The sequence below is a fragment of the Brachycentrus maculatus genome, unplaced genomic scaffold, assembly GCF_059751285.1.
Source record: "Brachycentrus maculatus isolate JH-2025_06_01 unplaced genomic scaffold, ASM5975128v1 h1tg000475l, whole genome shotgun sequence".
In the NCBI taxonomy this organism is placed as follows: Eukaryota; Metazoa; Arthropoda; class Insecta; order Trichoptera; family Brachycentridae; genus Brachycentrus; species Brachycentrus maculatus.
In genome coordinates, this window is record NW_028281222.1 from 947,275 (window position 1) to 962,378 (window position 15,104).

The following is a 15,104-nucleotide window of genomic DNA, read 5'->3' on the forward strand; positions in this document are numbered from 1 at the left end:
TTTTTGAGGCAGTACAGCTGTAGTTTCTCAATTTTTGGGGCAGTCAAGGGTAGAAAAACACTCGTGAAGGATAAACATTTTTATTGTACAGTAAAAGCACAAAACATCAATCTAGATGTATGGAAAATACATATATGTAAATATCTTAATGAAATAACAGTTTATTTGAATGGAGAATATTTAATTCCTATATGAACGAAATGAAACCACGTGAGGAAATTTACAGGAAAGTGTAGAAACGAGTCACGGAGCTCTCCGGTGTCGCGTCGGCCATCGCTTACAGGTACTGTACCGCTCTAATAACTTACTCTAGGGTAGCGCGTCGGGTCCGCAAGGGAGCGGGAGCTTCCTTCTGGGGCAGAGAGAGTTACGAGATATGCTTTGTATAAAAATCCATACAAAAAAAATATATATTTACAAAACAGAGGCGCTGCGGGAGAAACTTCCCGCGGCCGCTTAAAATAATATTAAAACACTAAAGTTCATAGATAGGACTGCCGGTAGAACTCCCTCCGTTTAAGCTTAACTGTAATTAGAAGTCGAAGCTCTCCTCCACGTGGGGCGGGTCCTGGCGCGCGGGGCACTGGCAGGGCTCCTCCAGCAGGAAGTAGGCCGGGCGGGGCGCGCGGCGCGGCGCCAGCGCCTCCTCGCTGGAGGGCGCCTCCAGCGAGGGCGCGGACTTTTTGCGCCGGTCCGCGCGCGCCTTGCGCGGCAGCGTGGCGGCGCCCTCGGCCGGCGCCTCGCCCGGCACGCCCCCCGCGCCCGCGGCGCCCAGGAAGTGCCGCAGGCTGCCGTTCTTGTTGCGCGCGCCGCAGTTGGCCATCTGCACCATGTCCTCGGCCGAGATGGGCGCGGCCGGCCGCCGGGGCTCGCGCTTCTTGCTGTAACGCCGCTCCGTGAGCGCCAGGTAGGGCGCGCGCGCGGGGCTGCTGTCGGAGCTGTCCGAGCGGCCGCGGCACTCGGTGGTGTGGCGCCGCCGGGCATCCCCCCTCGGCACCCGCTGGGGCCGGTGGGGGGGCAGGCTGTCGGCATCGCCGGGCAGGCGGAGGAGGAGAGGGGGGGGCGGGTCGCCGTACTGCGGTGGAGGGGGCAGGGGCGAGGCGGGCTGCATGGGCAGTCACAGTTTTAGCTCGTTGGCTATCTTCGAGGCAATGTTCTTGAACCCTATGCTTGTACCTGCGGACCAAAACAAAACCCAAATTACAAACCCACACTATACGTCCGTTTGTGCACTACATGGAATTTTACTGTCCGCCAGTCCGGTTTCAAAAATGAAAGCGACTACGACAGTTTAGCATGATCGAATTTATGCGCAATGCGTTCACGCACAGATCACGAGCACCGATCCGAAGAAAGATGGACAGAAGCACAAGCCAATCCGTGTAGTGCACAAACGCCGTAAGAGAGCTTGTGCACTACACGGAATTGTGCACTTGTTCATCTTTCTCCGGATCAGTGCGCTCGATTGGTGCGTGTGAACTCGATCACGCTAAACCGTCGTAGTTGCTTTTATTTGAAAAAAAAACGGACTACCGGACAGTAAAATTCCGTGTAATGCCCAAGCGCCCTAAAAGAATCTGACGAATCTAATATACTTGTATGTATTTTCAATGGAAACACTGCAAGAGTATGGATGGATCGGTTGAGAGAGAGTACTGAGTACATAAGCTATCCGTTTTTAATTTAAGTCTTACTTAATACCACTATTAAATATATTGTGACACGTGTTTGCATGCATTCAGCATCATTTTCAAACCCCGTTTGCGAAGCCAAGTCTACATTTTAGATCTGTGTCCTTGGGACGTTGAAGATTAAAGAGGGAACAGAAACAGCTCCTACCCCCTCTTCAACCTTCAACGTCCCAAGGACACAGCTCTAAAATTTAGGCTTAGCTTCACATACGGTTTTTTAAAATGATGCTGAATGCATCGAAACATGTTGCTCACTCCTTTCAAGAATGTCATAAATCAAAAAACTTGATTTTTCAGAAGAATGTTTTTAAAGTTTTGAAATATAATACAGTATAGTAAAAATAAATATCAAGCCACTCATTGAACTTTTTACTATACAACAGATCTTTTTAGGTAAAACCTGAAGAATTTTTCTCCATTTGAAATACGTTTAGTATATTTAAAAAAATAATTAAGCAATACCTTTTCTTCAAAATGCAAAAACAACACTTTCTGCCCGGTAGCGGGTAAATATTAAGTTTAAATAAAAATAAATTAAGTTAAAATATGCCGCTTTTGCTGGGATATAGTACATTTTCTGGGCATTCCGAAAACATGCACAACTGACGTTCTTGAAAGGAGTGAGCGATGTGTCACAATAGATTTTAAGAAAAAAAGTAAAACTTAAATTGAAAATGGATACATATTATACTACAAAGGGGAATGAATTAATGACAGTAAATAAGTTAGTTACCCGATATCCTCTTGAAGCGCACCCCGTTGAGAGACAGCCGGGGCAGCTTGCAGACCTCGATCTCCCACTGCACGAGGCTGTCGGTGTTGGGGTCGCCGTGCACGCACAGCAGCAGGAACCTGGCCGGATCAAACAACATCAAATTATATCAACCTATTCACATGTTTTCCATGGACTATACTTCTTGTTCAATCAATAACAGAAAAGGGGGGTCAGTCTGATGATGTCGGTAACGACGAAACCCGGTCGCTGGTCAAATAAAAAAGTGGAAAAGCTAAAAATATTGGTTTTAATCTAATAATAAATTAAAAATGCAATTCCATCACCAAGTGTCAGTGGATAATATAAATCTATTAATAACAGAAAACAATAAATTCGTTTTATTTACAAGACAGTTTTTTTTATTTTATATTTGAAGCTATATTTCAATTATATCTTATAATTAAAATATAGCTTTGTTTTATAATCACTTTCAATATTTTATTATAACTTAATTATAATTTATTTTTTGTGACTGCAGACAGTTGGTAGAATTCCATATTAAATTGTTAGAGTGTTTGATAATGTTCTAAGAAGACGAAACACGTCACGTATATTAACATATACATAAATAAATGTAGAATTCAATCCAACAAAAACTTGTTTTATTTTGGATATATTACCCAACTTAATTATAATGTCTACCAGTTTCGAAGCTAACCGCTTATTTTTCAAGACTTTGAAAAAGACCACTTCTTTATCAAGACTGATTTGATAAAAATTAAAGGTCTAAATATATTACACACATGCAATAGAGGACTTTAATTAGATTACTTAGAAATATCTGTTGAAATATCTGACTAATAATTTGTAACATCACAAGGATAAATAAAAGAACAGATCCCTGATTTTTCTTGCGGTCGGTAATTAGTCCGCGCCATAATCATGCCCTATATCTGTCTCACTCTCGACGCTACGCATCGCCAGTGGGTAAGAGTGACACACGATGCGTGCTCTGATTTATTTATGTTACGATCTTATTTGTTTATATTACGATATATTTCAAGAATAATGTGACACAAGTTTATTATAGAGTACCAAAAAGGCACAATGAATCCCATTGAACGTTTTTGTTTAGGAAAATAAATTGTTTCTTAACTAAATACATGATAAAAGTAATCATTTAAAAAACAGCGAAATACCGCCGCGCACGGGCGTCTCTCAGGAACAAAGTTAACGCTGTTAAAAGGTTAAATTTGTTTCTAATCACTCATCATCCCTGATCCCTGTGACTGTGACTACTAATCAACACAAAAAATAAAGCCACTTGAGATCTACCCAAGCTCCTTTGCCTAACCGTCAAAATATTTAAAATATTGTTTAGTAGATAGTGTTTTAGTATTAATCTGTCTTGATAAAGAAGCGGTTAGCTTGGGAACCGGTAGACATTATAATTAAGTTATAATAAAATATTTATAGTGATTTTAAAATAAAGTTACATTTTAATTAAAATATTCATTTAATTTGACCCTGTACTGGTACCTGAAGCGGAAGGCTGATCACCTTTTCTTCGTGTATTTAACGATCAAGATAACACTGCTGCCATACGATGCAGTGCCCTATGCACCACTGGGTGCGGATAGGGTTAGGTTAGGTTAGTAGTAGTAGTAGTAGTAAGTGGGGGTGGTCACCTCTCTCGCTGCTCGTAGTCGCAGTTGTTGGCGTCCAGCACCTTGCGGATCTCGGCCATGATCTCGTTGGCGTCGCGCGGGCTGGTGGTCTTCATGCTCCAGGTGAAGCGCAGCGAGCGCGGCTTCACCTGCTCCTCGCCACCTCCCGCGCCCGGCGCGCGGCACGCCGACCCCACGTCGTCGCCCGACGCCCCCTTTCTGCACACAACGCAACACAACACGTCAGTACAGGGTGTCGAGGAGACTGCTCAGTGTCACATGGCAGTACAAGGAGACTGCTCAATGTCAACATGGCAGTACAAGGAGACTGCTCAATGTCAATATGATAGTGCTATTAGATTGCTCAATGTCAACATGGTAGAACAAAGAGACTACTCAGTGTCTACATGGCAGTACAAAGACAGGGAGATTGCTCAGTGTCAACATGACAGTGCTAGGAGTTTGCTGCTCTAATAGACAATAAAAATAAAAGTCAACATGACAGTACAAGATAACAACTGCCCAGTTGGTCAATAAGGCAGTACAACAAGACCGCTCAGTGTCAATATGGCAGTACAAAGTGACTGCTCTATGTCAACATGGCAGTACAAAGTGACTGCTCTATGTCAACATGGCAGTACAAAGTGACTGCTCTATGTCAACATGGCAGTACAAGGAGATAGCTCAATATACCAACATAGCAGTACCAAAACATCAACTGCTTACAAAAATTAAACAGTTTTTTAGGATCACATTCATTGAGGGGCATTTAAGCTGATTTAGGCATTTTTCTAGGTGACTCGCTGTGACTTATAGGCTGGCTGAACATGTCTATAAGACAGCGTTGCATTGAAAGTCCATCATGCAAAAAACATGCTGAAATACGATCCCAATTGTAGGCAAGAAGCGTTAATACACAGCACAATCGAGGAAAATGCCAACCAGCCAAATAATCCAAATCATAACCATGAAAAATTGATAATGATTTGTGAAAATGAGCTTATATAGTACCCAAGACTGCTCCAGGTCAGATCTTCAGATCAGGGCTGGAGAAAACCATTTGCTTTTGGTATCTCGGTCCAAAACCATTTCGGTGAGACACAAATTACGACACACTAAAAAAAGAGCACCCTGTGTGTCAGAAAATGAAGTTATTTAGGTAGGATAGGTACCACTGATTCATGAAAATAAATTTATCTTCTTTTTAAACATTTATAACAGATACTGTCTTTCTTAAATGTAATAAACATTTCAAATGTTGAATAATATGCAGTTGATACATATCGCTCACTCCTTTCAAGAACGTCATAAATCAAAAAACTTGTTTTTTCAGGAGAACGTTTTTAAAGTTTAAAATTATAATACAATGTTTTAAAAATAAATATCAAGCCACTTATTGAACATTTTATTATGCAACAGATATTTTTAGGTAAAGCCTGAAGGTTTTTTCTCTATTTGAAAAATATTTAGTATTTTAAAAAAAATAATAAAACAATACATTTTCTTAAAAGTGCAAAAACAACACTTTCTGCCCTGTAGCGGGTAAACATTATGTTAAAAATATGCCTCTTTTACTGGGATATAGAACATTTTCTGGGCATTCCGAAAACATGCGCAACTGAAAACTGACGATTTTTGATTTATGACGTTCTTGAAAGGAGTGAGCGATATGTGTTAGTACAGAAATAAAACAGCGTTCAAAAAGCATCTTTTGAATGCCATTTTAAAGAAAATAGCTCCAAGCGTGTTAGAAGCGTATATAGCAATACATCCCTTGCTGTGAAATATTCACAAATGTATTTACTAGAATAAAACTTCCCAAGCACATCGCAGACAAACATTTCTATACTATTGTAATCTCACAGGAATACATGGATATGCAGTTATACTACTGATTGATTTCGCATTAACTTTGTGGAATAACACAATGATTTAATTATAAAATAAAACACATGTATAAATAAGACCATTTTTGAGTTTATGAATGTAAACATGACCAACAACCACAGATGTTCTCATCAACAAGTGAAAATACAAACTTTGTGACAGATGAAGATGTGTATTTCCACACATTGATCTTCTGTAGTTTCACCCATTGATTGAACATCTGTAATTCTTGAAACTAGTCGTGTTTACATTATTTTATTTTATATAGTTACAAGATTTTTTTTTTTAATAGTTGAATTCAATAGTTGAATTTAACATATCTTAATACTAGTTACGCTGTTCCTTTCCAATAAAGAGACTAAGCTCTTGTGCTTGGAGAAGTATAATATACTCAAAAGTGGTCTCTTATACAAGTGTTTCATATTATTTATTGATTCGGCATTAACTTTGTGGAATGACATGATTATTTTAATTAAATTAAACACTTGAATAATCCACTGAATTGAGTTTTATTTTTATTTACGACTAGTTTCAAAAACGACAATTGTTTTCGAAACTAGTCGTAAATAAAAATAAAACTCAATTCAGTGGATTATTCAAGTGTTTAATTTAATTAAAAAAACAAGTGTTTCATGTTTATATTTAAATCATTACGTTATTCTACAAAGTCAATGCCAATCAATCAATAAATAATATAGGTGTTTAATTTTTATATTAAAATTATTACAGAGTTCAAATTTTTATCCATAAAATCATACATATCGTAGGCTTAATCCGTATAGTGTCCAACTCCATCCGAGTGTACAGGACAAGGTAAAAAAAATTGTATTGTAACAATCAAGCGGAATTTTTGTATATGTAAGTGTATTTTTAAATACTCAAATGACGAAATATACAAAAATTTATGCAAAATAATTGTTTTATTTTAACCGAAAAATAAATAATAAAATATGCATTTTTGTATATTCTTACGAGTTGAATGTGATTTCACTGCTATGATTTACGAAGTTTTTAATTTACTAGCTTTGTGATTTCCATTTTATAACTTATAAAATAACTTTGTTATAAATCAATATTTTGCAAGTTATAAATAGAAAAATCACAAGGACAGTGCTTGAAATGTTAATTAGTTAGTTTACGTCTAACCTAACTGCTTAATTTTTTTTTTAATTGATTCGGTTGAATGTTTTAATACAATTAAAATACACACTTCATACTAAGGAAAGACTAACACACATATCGCTCACTCCTTTCAACAACGTCACATCAAAAAATTTGATTTTTCAGGAGATCGTTTTTAAAGTTTAAAAACATAATAAAATGTATAAAAATTAATACCAAGCCACTTATTGAACTTTTTACTGTGCAACAGATCTTTTTAGGTAAAACCTGAATGTTTTTTCTCCATTAGAAAAATATTTTATATTTTTAAAAAATTATTAAATAATACCTTTTTTTCCAAATGCAAAAACAACACTTTCTGCCCTGTAGCGGGTAAACATTATGTTAAAAATATGCCTCTTTTACTGGGATATAGAACATTTTCTGGGCATTCCGAAAACATGCGCAACTGAAAACTGACGATTTTTGATTTATGACGTTCTTGAAAGGAGTGAGCGATATGTGTTAGTACAGAAATAAAACAGCGTTCAAAAAGCATCTTTTGAATGCCATTTTAAAGAAAATAGCTCCAAGCGTGTTAGAAGCGTATATAGCAATACATCCCTTGCTGTGAAATATTCACAAATGTATTTACTAGAATAAAACTTCCCAAGCACATCGCAGACAAACATTTCTATACTATTGTAATCTCACAGGAATACATGGATATGCAGTTATACTACTGATTGATTTCGCATTAACTTTGTGGAATAACACAATGATTTAATTATAAAATAAAACACATGTATAAATAAGACCATTTTTGAGTTTATGAATGTAAACATGACCAACAACCACAGATGTTCTCATCAACAAGTGAAAATACAAACTTTGTGACAGATGAAGATGTGTATTTCCACACATTGATCTTCTGTAGTTTCACCCATTGATTGAACATCTGTAATTCTTGAAACTAGTCGTGTTTACATTATTTTATTTTATATAGTTACAAGATTTTTTTTTTTAATAGTTGAATTCAATAGTTGAATTTAACATATCTTAATACTAGTTACGCTGTTCCTTTCCAATAAAGAGACTAAGCTCTTGTGCTTGGAGAAGTATAATATACTCAAAAGTGGTCTCTTATACAAGTGTTTCATATTATTTATTGATTCGGCATTAACTTTGTGGAATGACATGATTATTTTAATTAAATTAAACACTTGAATAATCCACTGAATTGAGTTTTATTTTTATTTACGACTAGTTTCAAAAACGACAATTGTTTTCGAAACTAGTCGTAAATAAAAATAAAACTCAATTCAGTGGATTATTCAAGTGTTTAATTTAATTAAAAAAACAAGTGTTTCATGTTTATATTTAAATCATTACGTTATTCTACAAAGTCAATGCCAATCAATCAATAAATAATATAGGTGTTTAATTTTTATATTAAAATTATTACAGAGTTCAAATTTTTATCCATAAAATCATACATATCGTAGGCTTAATCCGTATAGTGTCCAACTCCATCCGAGTGTACAGGACAAGGTAAAAAAAATTGTATTGTAACAATCAAGCGGAATTTTTGTATATGTAAGTGTATTTTTAAATACTCAAATGACGAAATATACAAAAATTTATGCAAAATAATTGTTTTATTTTAACCGAAAAATAAATAATAAAATATGCATTTTTGTATATTCTTACGAGTTGAATGTGATTTCACTGCTATGATTTACGAAGTTTTTAATTTACTAGCTTTGTGATTTCCATTTTATAACTTATAAAATAACTTTGTTATAAATCAATATTTTGCAAGTTATAAATAGAAAAATCACAAGGACAGTGCTTGAAATGTTAATTAGTTAGTTTACGTCTAACCTAACTGCTTAATTTTTTTTTTAATTGATTCGGTTGAATGTTTTAATACAATTAAAATACACACTTCATACTAAGGAAAGACTAACACACATATCGCTCACTCCTTTCAACAACGTCACATCAAAAAATTTGATTTTTCAGGAGATCGTTTTTAAAGTTTAAAAACATAATAAAATGTATAAAAATTAATACCAAGCCACTTATTGAACTTTTTACTGTGCAACAGATCTTTTTAGGTAAAACCTGAATGTTTTTTCTCCATTAGAAAAATATTTTATATTTTTAAAAAATTATTAAATAATACCTTTTTTTCCAAATGCAAAAACAACACTTTCTGCCCTGTAGCGGGTAAATATTAAGTTAAAAATATGCCACTTTTGCTGGGATATAGTACATTTTCTGGGCATTCTGAAAACATGCAAAATTGAAAATTGACTATTTTTGATATATGACGTTGTTGAAAGGAGTGAGCGATATCACCGTTTTCAAAGGCTTTAGGAAGTATTTTGAACAAATTTACTACAATGGATTTTAAAAAACATATCGTACAAAATCTTCAAACTAATTCAGACTATCGTTAAAATCGGAATGTGGAATTGATTATATCATAGTCATACAAGAGAAAGTGGATTTTTGTCATTCAATACCCTGGCCAAAGGACCAGTGATTATGTTACATTTTCCAATCGGATTATACTGATTTATTATCATTTTATTCAAAATACGAATATTAGCTTACATTAATAATGACAGAAACCTTTACATAATTTTATTTTCGGTTCCGATAAATATTTTCACCGTGAGTACATTCCTCATAAAACATGGTCCGCCTCCGTGGTGAAATGGTCAGCACGCTCGGCTACCATCCTGCAGGTCCCGGGTTCGATTCCCAGAGGAGGGGGGTGAAATAAATTTAAGTGATTTTTTCACTCTAATATATATTCAATATTGCCCTGGACTGGTACCTGAAGCGGAGGGCTGATCACCTTTCCTTCACATGTTAACGATCAAGATAACACTGTGTTTATATGATGCAGTGCCCTATGCACCATTGGTGTGCGGATAAGGGTTTGAAGAAAAGAAGGTCACCCCCATGTCTCCCCCACACGTCGGCTGTCGGCCTACTCGCGGAAAACAATACAAGGTCGGTGTTGGGAACAAGTGTGTCTCCATCGTCAGTTAATAAAACCAAAAGTAAGAGATAATTACCCGAGCAAGGATTGAGGGTTGGTCCCGGAGACGCTCTTGGGGCCGCTACCGTCCATAGGTCTATAACAAATGAAATCAGACCTCACTCTCGACTCTCCGCGCCACACAGGAATACAATCTACTACATCGCATGGAATGGGAATCATCCGGAAACTCGGGATAGGTTAGTCAGTCAGTAAAGGTGGTCTATCTACAAAATTGTGAAGTAACAAGTAACCGCCGGTTACTTTAACAATGTAATAAGACCTCACTCGACTCTCCATGCCACTCGTAGTATGCTACATCACTCGGGGTAGGTTAGTCTCTATCTACAAGATTGTGAAGTAACCAGTAACCCCTCAGTACTTCAACAATGTAATCAGACCACACTCGACTCTCCACGCCACTCAGAGTATGCTACATCACTCGGAATAGGTAAGTAACAGTCAGTAAAGGTATCTATCTACAAAATTGTGAAGTAACAAGTAACCACTGGTTACTTCAATAATGTAATCAGACCTCACTCGACTCTCCACGCCAATCATAGTATGCTACATCACTCGGGGTAAAGGTAAGGTTAGGTTAGTGAAAATTATCTACAAAACCATAAAACACCTGCTAATTCACACACAAACTACGCAAGGTTGCTGTCTTGTACCCTCGACAGCTTAAAGCTGCCACGGCTGACCATTCTACAGTTTCAATACAAAAATTACATCCTGCGCAAAATGAGATTCTTGTGCTGTAACTGCAGAACAGTTAGCTGCTGCAACTTGTACCAGTTGAACTTGACTACTTCAAGCCACTATGATTTGTTTCCGCACTTAGAATGACAACATTCCAATTAACAAAAAAATTTCTGGGGGACATTTCGCTCACTCCTTTTAACAACGTCATTTATCAAAAAACTTGATTTTTCAGGAGATCGTTTTTACAGTTTAAAAATGTAATAAAATTTATTAAAAATAAATATCAAGCCACTTATTGAACTTTTTACTATGCAACAGATCTTTTTAGGTAAAACCTGAATGTTTTTTCTCCATTTGAAAAAATATTTAGTATATTTAAAAAAAATTATTAAACAATACCTTTTCTTCAAAATGCAAAAACAACACTTTCTGCCCTGTAGTGGGTAAATATTAAGTTAAAAATATGCCGCTTTTGGTGGGATATAGTACATTTTCTGGGCATTCCGAAAACATGCACAACTGAAAATTGTCAATTTTTTATATATGACGTTGTTGAAAGGAGTGAGCGATTTGTCAGATGGTGTGCAAAAATTTCATCAGAAATTTGAGGTATGTGTAGTATAAATGTCCACCTCCGCAGTGTAATGGTCAGCACGCTCGGCTACCGTTCTAGAGGTCCCGGGTTCGATTCCCAGGGAGGGGGTCAATGTCATGTCAGTCATGAATATAAGTGATTTTTCACTCTAATATTGATTCAATATTACCCTGGACTGGTACCTAAAGCAGGGATAGTTAATTTATTACACTTTTAAATTGTATGCAAAATCCTTACTAAATTATTTTACATACATTTTTTTCTAATAAATAAAATTTTAAAAAAAAAACACATTTGTTAAGGTAAAGTCAAAAAAAATAATGTTAGTAAAATTTGGAATTTATCTAAAGTGCAATTATCTCAGTATAAAGAAATGCGGTGGAACCTTGTCATTCTAAGGGTGAGACTTGTGTTCAAGCCAATTTCTGGCCTTTTAAAGAGGACAACCGGCTACCACCAGAAAATAGACACCAACCGAGTGTGTGTATATGTGTGAAGATTACCTAATTCATACTAATAGTACAACCGGGAAAAGAGTGGGGATATTTTAGTTCCATTTTGGTTTAAACCTGTAACATTCACCTCATACAAACATTAATTCATAAAAATAGCATATCTAACTGTCACCATACATTCATTGTAAGAGGATATAAAACTTGATATATCAAATTCAACTACCATTCACTCTTGCGCGGGGTGCATTCAATTACTGACTACACTCCCCTAAAATTTAATTGCCGTCGGGCGGTTTTTTCATGAACCGTGACCCTAATTACTATACTAATTAGGGTCATTTACTAATCACAAGTAACAATGTTTTTCAGCATCTCTCGGGCTCTACCAAAAGTAAGCAAATAGGACGCTTATAAGTGCCTCACACTTCCTACCAACAGTATGTAAAAGACGCTTTTAAGCGTTTCTCACACTCCCCTAAAACCGTGTTGTTCGTAGAAACTAAATATGGCTCAGGTTGATAGGTATCGCCACACCATGTAATTTTACAGGTATTTGTAAATTTTATATGAAATGACACAATCTGCATAAAGCAAAATTGAATGCCGAAAATGTATGAAATTTTATGACCTAGAAACGTTAGGTCTATGTAATTTTATGACCCAGAAACGTTACATCTATGAAATTTTATGACCTAGAAACATTACATCAATGAAATTTTATTACCTGGAAAAGTTTTATGAACTGAGTTTTGTTAGTATTTGTTTTGTTAAATAAGATCATGTTAAAAAAAATAGTTAAACCCACAACCGTAATATAAATTTGTGACCACTAAGAGAGTCTAGTAATTTGTATAAGATGAAAAATTTTGATTTGAAAAATCTATTGATCTTTTGAAGTAATGGTGCATATTTGTTTATTTTTTTAATGTATAAATAACAAAAATGTTTGTTTTTTAATGGCAAAACAACGTCTTGGCTACCAGTTGTTCTATACATGAAAAATTTAACCCAATTAGGTTATTATTTATTAAATTAATATCAAATTAATATCATTATATTTGATCTAATAATAAATGAAGCCCCTCTTCAACCTTCAACGTCCCAAAGACACAACTCTAAAATTTAGACATACAGTGTTTAAAAATGATGCGAAATGCATCGAAACACTTTCCACAATAGATTTTAAGAAAAAGTGATATTGATCTAACAAAACATGGATCAATTTACATAAATTGACTTGAAACTGTATGTTTTTTAATCTTTTCATCGATAGTGAACAATACGACTATACTAATTGAAGGTTAACATAATAGTCAGGCCATACACATATATTATTAACATAAAATGTTAGTTTATCTTTGAGTAAACGAATCATTTAATTCAACACACTTCGGACGGGAAAGGTTTAAACAAGATTTCAGCTGACTGCAAATGTGTAGTCAAAAATGGAATTTAAAATTTTAATTAATGTTTTACTTAGTAAATACCACTATTTCTTAAAATCTACTGTGACACGTGTTTGAAAATTATGGGGAATGCATCGAAACACGTGTGTGAGAAGATTTAAAGCTGTTAACATACTAAGGACGGGAAAGGTATATCTGCCCATTCGGTGGATTGATGCTTAAGGGCGGGAAGGGTATTTTTACCTTTTGCGCCAGCCTCATTTCAAAGGCAGAAAAGAAGGAATTCTCCAATGTTTTTTAAATGAATATTATATACCAATCTCTTTGTTAAGGTCTTCACTATATGTACATAATTATCAAATCCCGTCGCCAGCGGTCCGCAGGCGTAAAAAACACCCATCCGAAATGTGTTAATGCAAATATAAATTTTGTTACCGCTTGATTTATTATATATTTTTTTAAATGACAACACAGTGCATGGGAGACATTCAAAGGCAAGCGAGCAGCAAGCGTTCAAGAAAGCATTCCACTTGATCAAAATGTCACACGCTACCAACCTTTTGCGCATGTCCGGATGAGAGAATATTCTACCCTTGTCGGAATGGCCGTCCCCAAATATCGATAGACTGCTCGGGGAATGGGGACAGGGACGAGAGAGAGGACGGGAGTTGAATATTATTTGACATTCAACACACACATTCCAACAGTCATCAGATATAAAACAATTCCGATATAATTAATTAGTTTTTTTTTAGTTATCAAGATACAGTTTGGTTAGTTTTGTCAATCATTAAGTATTTTTCGTTTTGATATATATCGATGTTCACGTCAATGTATTGTTATATGTATATGTATGTATTTGGGAGGAAATGGTTTGTTTACGGGTGCAATGCATTCAAAGTGCATTTCATGCATAGCAGGATATATACGGGAGCAATGTGCAATGTCCATATAAGCGAGTCCACGGTAATGAGTGCATTTGAGAGTGTAATTATAATGAATTTAATTTAAGAATGCATTTGAGAGTATAATTGTAATGAATTCAATTTAAGAACACATTTGAGAGCGTAATTGTAATGAATTTCGTTTAAGAATGCATTTGAGAGTGTAATTGTAATAAATTAAATTTTAAAATATATTTGAGAGTGTAAATGTAATGAATTCAATTTAAGAACACATTAGAGAGTACAATTATAATGAATTCAATATAAGAATGCATTTGAGAGTATAATTATAATGAATTTAATTTAAGAATGCATATGAGAGTACAATTATAATGAATTCAATATAAGAATGTATTCGAGAGTATAATTTTAATGAATTTAATTTGAGAATGCATTTGAGAGTATAATTGTAATGAATTTAATTTGAGAACGCATATCAATTTCAATAATTTTTTTGAGTAGATTGTGATATATTTGCAAGTCAATAGCAATGTATTTATAAAAATATTGTATTGTCCGCATTTGTGAGTTTAAGACAACACGTAGTAAGTGCATTAAAAATTAATATTATGCATTTAAGAATGTAACGATTTATTAAAATAATTTGAGAGTGTATTTTAGTATAATTTCGATATAAATAAAAAAACCTCATCAATGTATCACATAATATCCCAGTGTGTTTAGAGCAATGAATTTCAAATTTATTTATCAGGATTATTTAAAATTGTATGTATCCAAAAACATTTTGCGAGTGTGTTTTGGAAGATATTTGATGTATTTGCGAGTTATTTGAGAGTGCATGGTAATTAATAGTGAGTGTATTGTATTGTATTGTAAGATGGTGATGTATTTAAAATTGAAACGGTGCAAAAGTAGCGCAAAA

General features: G+C 35.1%; 1 protein-coding gene across 13 annotated transcripts in view; it reads right to left on the minus strand.

Moving 5' to 3' along the window:
• Positions 1-66: 66 nt before the first annotated feature.
• LOC148302126 (serine/threonine-protein kinase MARK2-like) overlaps positions 67-15,104 on the minus strand; it is a 205,387-nt gene continuing 190,349 nt past the window's right edge. For 7 of the 13 annotated variants that reach the window (XM_088272086.1, XM_088272084.1, XM_088272075.1 and 4 more), the window contains 5 exons: positions 13,835-13,903; positions 10,154-10,213; positions 4,095-4,292; positions 2,425-2,543; positions 67-1,176 (listed from right to left, as the gene is read on the minus strand). In XM_088272086.1, coding sequence (XP_088128212.1) covers positions 1,118-1,176; positions 2,425-2,543; positions 4,095-4,292; positions 10,154-10,213; positions 13,835-13,903 — 505 coding nt within the window. In that variant the 3' untranslated portion in view covers positions 67-1,117. The remainder of the gene's footprint in view (positions 1,177-2,424; positions 2,544-4,094; positions 4,293-10,153; positions 10,214-13,834; positions 13,904-15,104) is intronic. The other 6 variants (XM_088272082.1, XM_088272078.1, XM_088272081.1 and 3 more) reach the window with 3 other exon arrangements.